General features: G+C 39.3%; 1 protein-coding gene across 24 annotated transcripts in view; it reads right to left on the bottom strand.

The window, feature by feature from the left end:
* CDKN3 (cyclin dependent kinase inhibitor 3) overlaps positions 1–11,992 on the bottom strand; it is a 32,589-nt gene extending 20,597 nt beyond the window's left edge. For 8 of the 24 annotated variants that reach the window (XM_042252542.2, XM_042252543.2, XM_060418063.1 and 5 more), the window contains exons 1-6: positions 11,926–11,992; positions 9,001–9,083; positions 7,744–7,799; positions 7,245–7,289; positions 4,644–4,866; positions 912–943 (exon numbers count right to left, since the gene is read on the bottom strand). In XM_042252542.2, the coding sequence (XP_042108476.1) occupies positions 912–943; positions 4,644–4,866; positions 7,245–7,289; positions 7,744–7,799; positions 9,001–9,083; positions 11,926–11,934 (448 nt within the window). In that variant the 5' untranslated portion in view covers positions 11,935–11,992. Of the gene's footprint in view, positions 1–911; positions 944–2,950; positions 3,080–4,643; positions 4,867–7,244; positions 7,290–7,743; positions 7,800–9,000; positions 9,084–11,748 lie in introns of all 24 variants that reach the window. The other 16 variants (XM_042252535.2, XM_042252536.2, XM_060418061.1 and 13 more) reach the window with 6 other exon arrangements.
* Between the last annotated feature and the right edge of the window lie 396 nt (positions 11,993–12,388).

Below are 12,388 nucleotides of genomic sequence, written 5' to 3'. Positions count from 1 at the left end.
CTGCCTGGCTATTTTCCAAAGCAGCTGCACCATTTTTCATTCCAAGCAGCAGAGTATAAGTTTCCAGTTGGCTCTACACCCTTGCCAACTCTTGCTTTCCATTTTTTGGATAATAGCCATCCTAATGGGTGTTAGGTGGTATCTCATTGTGGTTTTGATTTGCATTTCTCTGATGACTAAGACGCTGAGCATTTTTCTGTGTGCTAATTAGTGATTTGTATATTTTGTTTGGAGAAATGTCTGCTCATATCCTTTGCCCAGTTTTTAACTGTGGTGTCTGTCTTTTTATTGAGTTGTAGGACTCATGGGGTCGCAAAGAGTTGGACACGACTGAGCGACTGAACTGAACTGAACTGAGGAGTTCTTTATGTAGTCTAGGTAAGTCCCTTATCAGATACATGGTTTGCAAATATTTTCTCCCATTCTGTGGGTTGACTTTCATCCTGATAGTATCTTTACACAAAAGTTTGTAATTTTGATACTGTCCAACACGAAAAGGAATAATTGTTACTCCCACTGTGTTATTTCATTAACTGTTTTTCCAACATACTTGTTAACATATTAACTAAGGTTTTTATGCCATGTTACCCATGGATATTTAGAAGTTACTGTATCATAATACCTGCATGGGGAATATAGTAGAAAATAAAACATAAGAAGGCAGGTGCTAAGACATAAAAATTGTTTTCCAGAATCCTCTAAAACAATGCTGAAAACACCTCCCACTCCACTCTCACCCAAGATTTCTAAGGAACACTAAATGTAGGGCCTTAAGTAATCCTTTGGGTCTTAGTAGACATATATTATGTTTTGTCTGACTTTCATACAAAGTGAGCATATGGCCCAGAAAAATGAGTTTTCCTACTTTGAGGTAAAAAACAAAAACTGAATAATGGAAATACATTTCTTACCAAGACAAGATCTCCCAAGTCCTCCATAACAGCTGAAAGGGAAATACAGTTTTGAAGTTTGTATATTTTTATTCCATCCCAACAATTATAACCAGAGACTTGTTCTTTCTGCCTTCTATTTCTGGTCTAATGCCTAGCACAGTGCCTTGCACCCACGGAGATTAATAAGTATCTTGGAATGAATCAGTCAAGAGCAAAGTACGCTTATGTATTTGCTGGGAGGTATTCTGTATACCTCAAAGGGCCAAGGAAAGCAAAACCTTTTTATTGACCTTTTGCAACATCTGGTAGTTCAGCTGGTAAAGAATCTGCCTGCAGTGTGGAAGACCTGGGTTTGATCCCTGGGTTGAGAAGATCACCTGGAGAAGGGAACAGCTATCCACTTGAGTATTCTGGCCTAGAAAATTCCATGGGGTCACGGAGTCATGAGCCACCTTCACTTTCAACATCTGAGGAGTGTAACGTGTTACTAAATTGATAGAAATCAGACTAGTTTTACCAACTGCCTCTTTATTTTTCTCTAAATAAAACCTTAGTAGTTGTGAGACAAATCCATATAAATAACTCTTCAGTCATGTAATAAGAGTACAGAGGTAGTATATCCTGTAGGTTTAGAGCTTGGGCTCTGGAGCCCCACGGCCTGGGGCTGAGAATCATGACTTGTCACTTATTAGATGTGTCAGCCTAAGTTATTTAACCTCTCTGGGCCTCAGGCTTTTCACCTGTATGATGGGGGCAGCAACAGTATCTATGTCATAGTGAGGATTGAATGGGTAACATTTATAAAGCTTATAACAGAGCTTGGCACAGAGTAAGAAATAAATGAACATTAGCTGCTATTATGTAGCATTGTGAAGAAATGAGCAGTTCTATATAACTGGATTTTCTAGGAAAATGAGGATCAATTCTTAAAGCAATGAAAACATTCACTTTAATCAGTTTCAAAGATCCTAAAAAAGTCTATTAGACACTTCCTGACTTTTCTAAGAGAGTGTACTGATTCCATTTAGGTGCTGGCAACTCATCAAGTACATCAGTTGCAGTGGTGTATACATAGACAGAACTGTAGATAGGTGTCTTGTGACAGGATGTGAGACAGGGGATCAAACAGGTACTGACCCCTGGGCAACTGATGAACTTGCTTTTTACAGTGTCCTGGCTATAGGCCTGTTTCAGAGATGAGGCTCTACTGTATACAGACAGAAAGAGACTATTTCAGTGGCTTTCTGTAAGATTAAAATGTACCACTTATATCTCTTGCTGCCTTTATCTTTCCTCCTCTGTTTGGTTGATTCCTACTTATCCTTCAAAATCTAGCTCAAATTTCAACTTTTGAAGTGCCTCTGTCCCCCCACAGAAACTACTGCCATCCTGTGTACTGTGGCATATACATCTGTTTGAGTATTATTACACTTTTGTGATAGCGTCATTAGCTGTGGTTTCTTTGAGGGTGGAACTGCATCTCAGAGTGCGTGCTTTGTATTCATAATATTTCGTATACAATGCTTCATACACTGGGTTGAACTGTGTCCCTGAAAAGATATGTACCTAATCCCTGGTACGATGAATGTGACCTAACATTTTTGTTAGTCGCTCAGTTGTGTCTGACTTTTTGTGACCCCATGGTCTGTAGCCTGGCAGGCTCCTCTGTCTATGGAATTCTCCAGGCAAGAATACTGGAGTGGGTTGCTGTTCCCTTCTCCAGGGGATCTTCTGACCCAACGATTGAACCTTGGGTGTCCTGTATTGCAGGTGGATTCTTTACTGTCTGAGTCACCAAGGAAGCCCAATCCACTCTGAGTGGTGTCCCTCTAAGAGGAAACTCCATATGAAAACACAGACATGCTCTGTCAAGTGATGACAGAGGCAGGGAGTAGAGTGATGCAATTACAAGCCAGGATATGCCAAGGATTGCCGGCCGCTACCAGAAGGTAGGACAAGGCAGGAAGGGATCTACCCAGGCTTTACAAAGGAGCAAGAAGCCCCAGGACAGCAGTCAGGCAGCACAGATAGAAAACAGAACAGGAAAAAAAGTTTACCGGATGCTGTTTCTGAGGAATAAACTCCAGAGCTGTCTAGCAATGTCAGCACTCAAGGATGGGAGAATGAATAGAAAATCTTCTTTGTCTGAACAAACATTAGTCACTGTAGGGACACTTTTGAAAAGTCTAGGATAATGAAAATTTTCTAGTCATCAGATGCTTTATTTTATGGGAGCCCGAAGCATTCGACATAAGCAAGACAGCCCATTCACTTTTCCATCCTGTTTGTGTTCAAACATCAGAGCATTTGCTTTGCTGGAACCTACTAGAGTAGAATTTGTTAAGCTTCTCTAAATTGAGCTAGTTTGATTTCTAGTAATCTTTTGGCAGAAACTTTCAAAGATTTTGGGGGAAAAAAAAATCACAGAATTTGTTTCAAAAATGGGTCCCAAAATTGTAAATTATTTTTTCACCAACTCCATGTATCTAATGCTATTTTACTTAGACTTATCAGCAAATTCATCATAGATAACTGTATTTATTCTAAAATTGTGTTTCTACAATTAGTACTAGATGAGAGGTGATGTTTTTCTATAGAGTAAGTTTGGAAACTAGAATATAAAATGACTTCTAGTTCTTTCTCCCCTCCTTTACAGTTCTCTACATCAGGATTTAGTTTGGTGATAAACAGATGTGTGTTCCCAAAGACCTCTGTACTAGGTTGGTTTATTTTTAAAAACATAAACTATTGGTGTGAAGCCCCAGAACTCTTGATCTAAGGCAAGAGAAGCTGGCTGGGCTTGCTCTTTAAATAGGTGCCCTGAGACTATGTTATTTGGTATAGTTTATATACTTTCTAGCCCATAGTAGTGACCTTAGAGCTTTTGAGGTATCGCACTACTTAATGTCCTGTGTGGCTCCAGAAAGGATTACACAGACTAAGATATCAAAAAAGGAAAAAAAAAATGCAATCACAAAGAAGGACTAGTTTTCTCTCTGTAGCTGGTTCCCCTCTGCTTTGTGGGGCTCACCTCTGGCATAACTACGTTACTTTCCATGACACCACTTTGAGTCTTTGCAGTATTACTGTCTACTGCTGATTGTCGCTCTCTTCCTTTCTTGAAGCTTTTTTCTCCTCTCCCTTTTTTCTCCCTTAATTCATTTTGTTTTATTTTAAACTTTGATACCAGTAGCTTATGTACAACCACTGACAAAAATTGCGAGTCTCTTTTCTCTTTCTTTCAGGTAGCAAATTCATATCATCAAATAAAATTTTCAAGTCCTGTTTTTAGGATTGCTCATGGGTTAGGGATGATTCCTTTGCTGCTAATGTTTTAAAAAATTGACTTTCTTGCTGTTGGAAAAAAGTAACTGAAAGGTCGACTGATAGTTAAGGTGTTGTTATATAACAAGAATGACACCTTGACCTTTTTGGGAAGGATAGTATCCCCAAATTGAGTAAAGGTCTAAGGCAAAAGGAAAAGAAAAAAAAAAAAAAAGCCTGTTACCCTAGTCTAAAAATTTCCCAATCTACTCATTCATTGTCCTTACTCTTCAAAAATCATCATGGCAAATATCTGAGTGCTTGCTCTGTGCCAGGCATTGTACAGGACTTTTCAAGTGTTACCTCCTTTAAATCTTTGCAATGAAATATAAGGTAGGTAATAAGTGCATACAGATGCAATAATTTGACAAATCATTTTTGACTGGGACATTTCTCACGTATTATATGGAGAAAAGGAGAACGTACTGTATTAAGGTTTTTCGGTTATTTTTAAGGCAAACTTCAAGCTCCTCCATAATTTCACAGCAGCTGGTGATGTCAGGAGTCCCTCCATCTGGAATTGGATGGTGATGAGTGATAATTCCATACTGATGGTAGAGATCCAAAAGGTTTGGGACTCTATATTTTGATAGTTCCCCTCTGGTGCAGAAAACAAATATGTCTTGTATACCATAGCTCTTTAGTTCTTCTGCCAATAGACCGAGATACACAGGACACACATGGACAAAACATTATAAATTTAAATACAGTCAGGAGGGAAAATATGAAGTTAAGTCCCTTAAGCTGAACAAATTAAGTAAATAACAAATGATAACCTGTTAACTTTGAAGTGCTTATTGATAACCTAAAACAATGATGATCTGTCTTCAAACTAGGGTAAAAAGTAACTACACACAAATAGGAATTAGAAACATCTGAACCAAAACATGATTAAAATGAGATCTGACTTTATAAGTCAAAATACCTTTATTGGATTTTGAAATGTCAATTGTATTGCTGCTTTGAAAAATAATTTTTATAATAAATACTGCTTTAAATTTTAAAACGTCTAATATTTCAAAATAGGAAGGAATGAGAGCACATTTTCCCTGTTTTCTTCTCACCAAATCAACCTTGTTTGCTCTGTTTAAAACTATTTTGTTTCACCCTAAGCATTGTATATAAAATCTCCAGCATAGCCATGGTGCCTGAGCTCTTGTATTCTCTCTTATATTTGCACTGTACCACACAATTATGCATTTAATTTTATGAACTAGGGTTTCAAGGAAATAAAAGCATTAGCTGTATGAAAATTATATGACCTAGTGAGTTTCAGGGTAATGATATGAACCAAGCAACAGTCATTCTGAACAGCAACGTGTAGCAACCAAGCTACACGTCATTCTATTTACTGGAGCTTCCTCGTGGCAATATTCACCACAGAGCATTTGGTTCATAATGAATAATTCTGGCTCATCTGATTCCTCTTTTTCTCTCCCCGCCAACCAAATCCAAGGACATTTAGCTATTTTAAGTACAAAGTACTTTTATCATGAAATGCTAAACCTGTACTTGAATTATGGCTAGTCCATTTGAGATGTATTGTAAATGTAAAATACATATATGATTTCAAAGACCAAGTACAGAACAAAAACACCCCTATCTCATTAATAATTTGTTTTATACTTAAAACCCACTGAAATGAATTAACTTTACCTGTTTTTACTTTTTTAACGTGGCCCCTAGATAATGTCAAAGTGCATATATGGCTTCTATTTGTGGTTCCCAGGATGTTTCTAAGGACAGCTGTTCTAGATAATATTATTATGCTTTTGTACTTGTGAAAGGGTTTAACATGTAGTTGACATACTTAACCATTTTTAGGAGAGTAGATAATTTCCTATTTGCCTCATGTACACATTAAATAATTTCTATTATTTACTTTGGATTAGTAGATTTCAACTTTCCCAGAAAGGACTCTGAGGAAGGACACAGGAAGTGCTGCTAGGAGAGTCTACATCTCCCCCCTTCAAACACTGTTATCTGTTTTGTATGTTGGATTCCATTGATTTCATTGGAAGAAAAAAATTTTGGTAAAAAAACTGGAAACACCTTTCACAGAAGAGACTAAATGAATAGGGCTTTCCAGAGTGTGCAAGATTATTTCTTGAACCAATGATTTAAATGTTATTTTGCTCATGACATAAATGATTGTTCTCCAAATGGAAATTGCCTACCAAGGTGGGTATCTCTAAAGCAGAAAATCTTTACAAATACTGCAAGGGTCAACTAATCTATTAGTCTTTTAAGTCTTTTTTGGGAGGTAAATTAAAGAAAGTATATTAGCAAATTGATATTCTAGGATAACAAGGAAAGAACTTTGAGATTTATAAAATCTATAGTAATCAGAATCGAACAATATATACATTTTTGCTTTGGTTTATTATAAGGACATTGGTAGGTCAAGTAAGCTTGAGATATTCCAGGTCAACCAGAAAAAGATATTTTTAAAATCTAAATTTGTTAGTATCATGCAATTTATAAATGCCAAATCAGGGTAGATTATCAGTGTATTTGTAGGATTATTAAACTTCAGGCTATGAATATCTTTGGGCATGTGGAGATCACATCCTATTCCATCTTTTCTACCTATACCCTGGTTCTATAAATTTTCTGTCTGGGATAGACAATTTCAATACTACTTCTGGGTTCCCAACTCAGGCTTAATTTCCAATACAGTGAAGTCTGCAAAGAACAGTATGTTCAAAGTTCTAGGCATTGCAATTCCAGTTTTCTATTACATTACTTTTCTCCCTCCAACTTATACATTCTAACCTCAAAAACAGTTTATATGCACAAAATGACAATTAGTGAAAAACAGCACCATGTTTAGTACATGATAGTTCTCTTTGCTCTTCACAAATACATCTTCATATATTAGAATAAGTCTATAGTTTGAAACTTAATGAAATACTGAACATTTCTGTGAAAATTCAGAAGAGACTACAGTTTGTTCTTTATGACAAGGAGACTTTCAGTATTATTTTTTAAAAACCTGTTAAGATGGTTTTCTCATATTACACCTACCTGTATCTTTTTGGATATTTCTTCTAACATCTTTAAATTTGCAACCTGTAAGTAATGACAAGGCAAGTCAAAGAGTCAGTTTTTGACCATAAATAACAAATATATTTAAACACATATATAGCTACTGTAGAAAATCATTACACATGATCATTTATACGCACCAATTCCATTTGGAATGTGAATTTCAATTTCTTATATTCTTAGGAATATAATTCCAGGGATTCAGACTTCTGTAACAAGAACCTGGCTGTAGTCTTTAGACTCACGTTGTACTCCCATGTTACATTTAAGATAGGTAAATCAGAAATGTAGACCTGTGAACGTGGGGTTGGAGGGCTGAAGAAGAGATGTATGTTCCTTTATCAAAAGCCCACCAACAGGGTTTCCAGAACTGAGTTCCTATGCTGACAGTCTGTGAAATTCTCTTACTCCTCAGTACAGAGAATGATGTGCTAGCTGACACAAAAATTATTTCTAATAGATGAGTAGTGTCACCTACCTGGAAGAGCACATAAACCAAGAAACTGAGAACAATTCACTCGTGACAGGGGTAGCCTGAAAGGAAGAAAACTTAATCAAGTTCAGTTTAAAGTCATAGATGGACATTTACACAAACATGTGTGCTGGGCCCCAAACAAAGGTGTTTTAAAGTTTTATAGCAGTCACAAAACAAAAATTCACAGTTAAGTATCAATGTGTTTGCCATAAAAAGGCTTGGAAAGACTAGGAGTTTTAAAATAGGGACTTATCATTTGCTTTGTAGAATTTAAGTCTTAAAAGTGGCAAACTTATTTAAACTAACTTAAACATAGTAATGCCAAGATTACCTACAGCTAGTATAAAGTGTACTTAAATTATCCTGCAGTATGTTACTGAGATATTTTGTATTAGTAACCTTAGGTAATAAGCTGAAAATGAGCATTTTGACAATTTCATCTCCAGATTTCTGTATAGGACTTCCTTAAACAGATACAATTTCATAGAATAAAAACCACAGGCCACCTATTCTTTGTGTAATGGATTTTGGTTAAAATGAAATAATTTTAATAAATCCTGTTCCCAGTTTGCAGTACTCAGGGACCAAGGAGGCAGAGGCTTACCTTGTCTGCAAAAGAGATGAGTTTAGAGGAAAAGAGGGGGTATCATACAAATACTACCTGACTGAAAATTAGATAAGTTTTTGAGTCTAAATGGGGTTTAGAAAGGGAAATGAAAAGTAATTGCTATTTGATGGCAGAATAAAATAACTATAGGGCCAACACTTTTTCCCTCTTGATTAAAGAGAGAGATTATTACCTTTACAAGGATAAGAGGAAGCATTTGATTGCTGGTTGTAGAGAATCTGATGTAAGTCACTGCTAAGATTTAGAAGCTGATTTTCTATAAAAACATTTGCTTTGTTATTGTATCTCACTGTGGCAAGTACTAGGATTTGAATAAAGGATGACATAGAATATCTCATTCTATATTTCATACACTATTCCTTTGTCATGAAAGAATAAGAAGGTTTTGGTACTAAATGGGAGGTCATTGCAATCTTAACTCATTTCTATTATGGTTTTCTCAATGAATAAGGAAGGAACTCCTACCACTCCCACCTCCCCCCTTCCAAAAAATCTTATTCTGTCATAGATATAAAAAGAATTATATAATCATCAGGAGAAAATCATTTACAATATATAGACTAAATTATACAAAGATTATGATGTACACCTCAAATATTTTAGCTCATTAACTCTCAGAAATGTTAACATACCATGATATCTGAATTGGAGTCTGTTCATCTTCAATAGGCTCTTCATCTGATGAGTCAAACTCACTTGTTTGCATTGAACTAGGCTTCAAAAGAAATCAATTATGTTAAATAACTGTAAGAGTATTTGCATATAGTTTTAGCAAAACTGAGCCTTGCTTAAACACACACTGAGGCATATTTGCAATTTATTCAACCTGGAATATCAGAGATCAGTAATATCAATAATAAACTATTGCTGTTTACCATCCTATTAATAATTACAGGACTATGCAGTGGAAAGAGTGTTACAGTGGGAACCAAGAAGCCTGTTGTCTGGTCTTGACTCTGCCACTTACTGTATAAGCTCAGACAAGTGATGTCAGTTTCTACTGGATCTCAGTTTTCCAAAACTATAAAGTGAGGATATTTATTTTTCACAAACACTTCTTGGACACTTTCATTTGCCAAGCTTTGGAGATGCAAAGATCCATAAACTAAATAGCCTGCCTTCAGTATAGTTGGCGAGACAATGTGTACATAGATTCAAAAAAGTTAGAAGTGCTAAAATGGAAGCATAAACTATGACCTTCAGAGCAGAGAAGGTAGTGACTGCTTAGGGAGTTAGAGAAAGCTTCACATAGGAGAGATCCATTAGTTGGATTTTGATGGAAGAGCAGGAGGTTTTCAGGCTGATAGAGAAGTTAAGGCAATTAAGACAAAACACTAAAACCACATATGCTTGTGTACAGTATAGTCCCTCAGCATCCGAGTGGGGACTGGTTGGTTCCAGGAGCAACCCCCCTCACCCATACACACTCCATGGGTTCCAAAATCCCGATGGTCAGTTCAGTTCAGTCGCTCAGTCGTGTCCGACTCTTTGCAACCCCATGAATCATAGCACACCAGGCCTCCCTGTCCATCACCAACTCCTGAAGTCTACTCAAACTCGTGTCCATTGAGTCGGTGATGCCATCCTGCCATCTCATCCTCTGTCGTCCCCTTCTCCTCCTGCCCCCAGTGCCTCCCAGCATCAGAGTCTTTTCCAATGAGTCAACTCTTCGCATTAGGTGGCCAGAGTATTGGAGTTTCAGCTTTAGCATCAGTCCTTCCAAAGAACACCCAGGACTGATCTCCTTTAGGATGGACTGGTTGGATCTCCTCGCAGTCCAAGGGACTCAAGAGTCTTCTCCAACACCACAGTTCAAAAGATCAATTTTTCGGTGCTCAGCTTTCTTCACAGTCAAACTCTCACATCCATACATGACCACAGGAAAAACCATAGCCTTGACTAGACGGACCTTTGTTGGCAAAGTAATGTCTCTGCTTTTGAATATGCTATCTAGGTTGGTCATAACTCTCCTTGATGGTCAAGTCCCTTACAAAAAAACCAAAATGGTACAGTTGTTCCTCTGCATCTGTGGATACTGAGGGCCAGCTGTATTCAGGAATTGTGACATCAGAGCAGAGGAGAGGAAGCTAAAGAAGTAGCTTTCTCATTTCTCTAAAGATAATCCCCATACAGCCTAGTAGTTTGATAATAACTTGCCCCTAACTTTGTGAATAACTGAACTAGAGAGATTGAGATGGACTTTGTGTGCTAATCTAAGAAGTCAAAACTCAATTGTGTGAGAAGAATTTCTACATGGAAGATTTGTGTTATAAGACCAATAAAAAAAAGACACCTTTCTTCTACCCTAGTTGGAGCCAATTGAGGGATGAGACACTGGAGAGGTATGGAGATCAATATGTCAGTTTTATTACGGAGGGTCGGATGGAGGATGCAGCTTTAAAGCTGAGGTCAAGTGGGCTTGTCAATTCTTCACTTCAGAATTGGACTTATCCACTCAGGCACCAGCAGTGATGGACAATTCAGCTCCCCTCCCCCACCCTGTGGCAGACAGCACCCTAGAAAGTACTCTCTGTGAAGAGAAGGGAAGGAAAGAATGAGTTCCTTGAGTTCAGCTCCTCCCAAACAGGAATCAGATCATTCACTCTCCCCCTCCTGGGGACAAGTGACAGCTGATGTCCCTTCACGTTGAAACACAGGGATTAGCAAGTATAACCGCTTAATGTCTTTTCTAGCTCTGAAGCTATATTCTGTAATGGTCTTGTTTGTTACTACAAGATCACATTACAGAGTCAATTTAGGCTGTGGATTTGAGGTGCTTTGGATCTATCTGTATTGTTATTGTCAAGTCACCGCAAAGGGAGACCCTTCAGGGGGTTGTCAACCATGGTGGTAGGTGATGTGAGTCAGGTGGTATTTCTGGTCCTTAAGCCTGCTTTTTCTTTCTTTCTCTTTAAGGCAGTTTTGGTGATTTGAGTTTCAATTTGTGTGGCCCCTTCACTCAGGCTTTCCCACCCAGGTTTACAAATCCTAACAGAGCGGGACGTTTCTGCTTCCTTGGGCCCAGAGATTCTGAACGCCAGGGAAAGGGAAGCAGTGCTTGGTGGCCCAGTGGCATGGTGACAGTCGTGACACACCCACAAGCGGGGTTTGTTAATCATCTTTCATAAAGTTTTCCCCGTCAGCGGTGAGGACTGCTTCTCAGGGGGCCCAGGCAGCCTGGGATATGCTTTGGAACTGGGGTATCAGGCTGAATGATGCACGGAGACACAAGCTCTCTACGCCTCAGTTTCCTTCTTAAAATGGGACTCAGCCCTTTCTGGCAGGGCTGTCGCTGAGGCTTAGGAGACCCTGTATGCGACAGCTCACAGCCCTCAACAGGCGCGTAGCGAATGTCCGTCTTCCCCTGGCCAGCCACCTACCCTGTTCCTTTGCTGTCATCCTCACAGGTCCGGGGATAGCGCCGCCTCCCCTAGCCTGGACAGTTACTGAGAGAGTTGTGCGGCAGCCAGGCCCGGGCTGTCACCAGGCTCAAGAACTGGCCCCAGGACCGCTCCCATTCCTGCGGCTCCGTTCCTCCAATCCCCGGCCCCACTCACCGGCTTCATTGCGGGCCACCCCACGTCCTGATCGGCCACCACCTCCCTTAGGCAGCACCGGTATCTCAGCCTCCGCCCCGAGCCGAGGCAGCCCTTCTACTCAGCTCATTGGTACATCCTGCTGTGAGGTGGGGCGAGCCGTCTTCTTGAAACCAATCGGACCCCCACTTCCTGTTTCTTACTCGGCCCCCGGGCGCCCTGGCTCGGCCTCTAACCGCTCATTGGTTCGTAGGAGGCCTTTGAAAGACGCGCGGGAGGAGAGCCCTGCTGAGCGTTGATTGGCTGGGAGGGCTCTCTCCTCCCGCCGGTTGGAAGCGTAGAGGGGGCTGGGAAAGGGGCGGAGCGATATCGTTTAAAGGCAGCCCAGGCGCAGTGAAGATGTTGGAAAGGGAGGCTTCTTGGTAAAGTTCTAAGGTGGTACCGAGTACGGAATTTTGTTTGTTTTCTTAATTTTTTAAAAACT

Source organism: Ovis aries, chromosome 7 (genome assembly GCF_016772045.2).
Source record: "Ovis aries strain OAR_USU_Benz2616 breed Rambouillet chromosome 7, ARS-UI_Ramb_v3.0, whole genome shotgun sequence".
NCBI classification, from domain to species: Eukaryota; Metazoa; Chordata; class Mammalia; order Artiodactyla; family Bovidae; genus Ovis; species Ovis aries.
The sequence above is the reverse complement of the archived record's forward strand: the minus strand, read 5'-3'. Positions and strand labels throughout refer to the sequence as shown.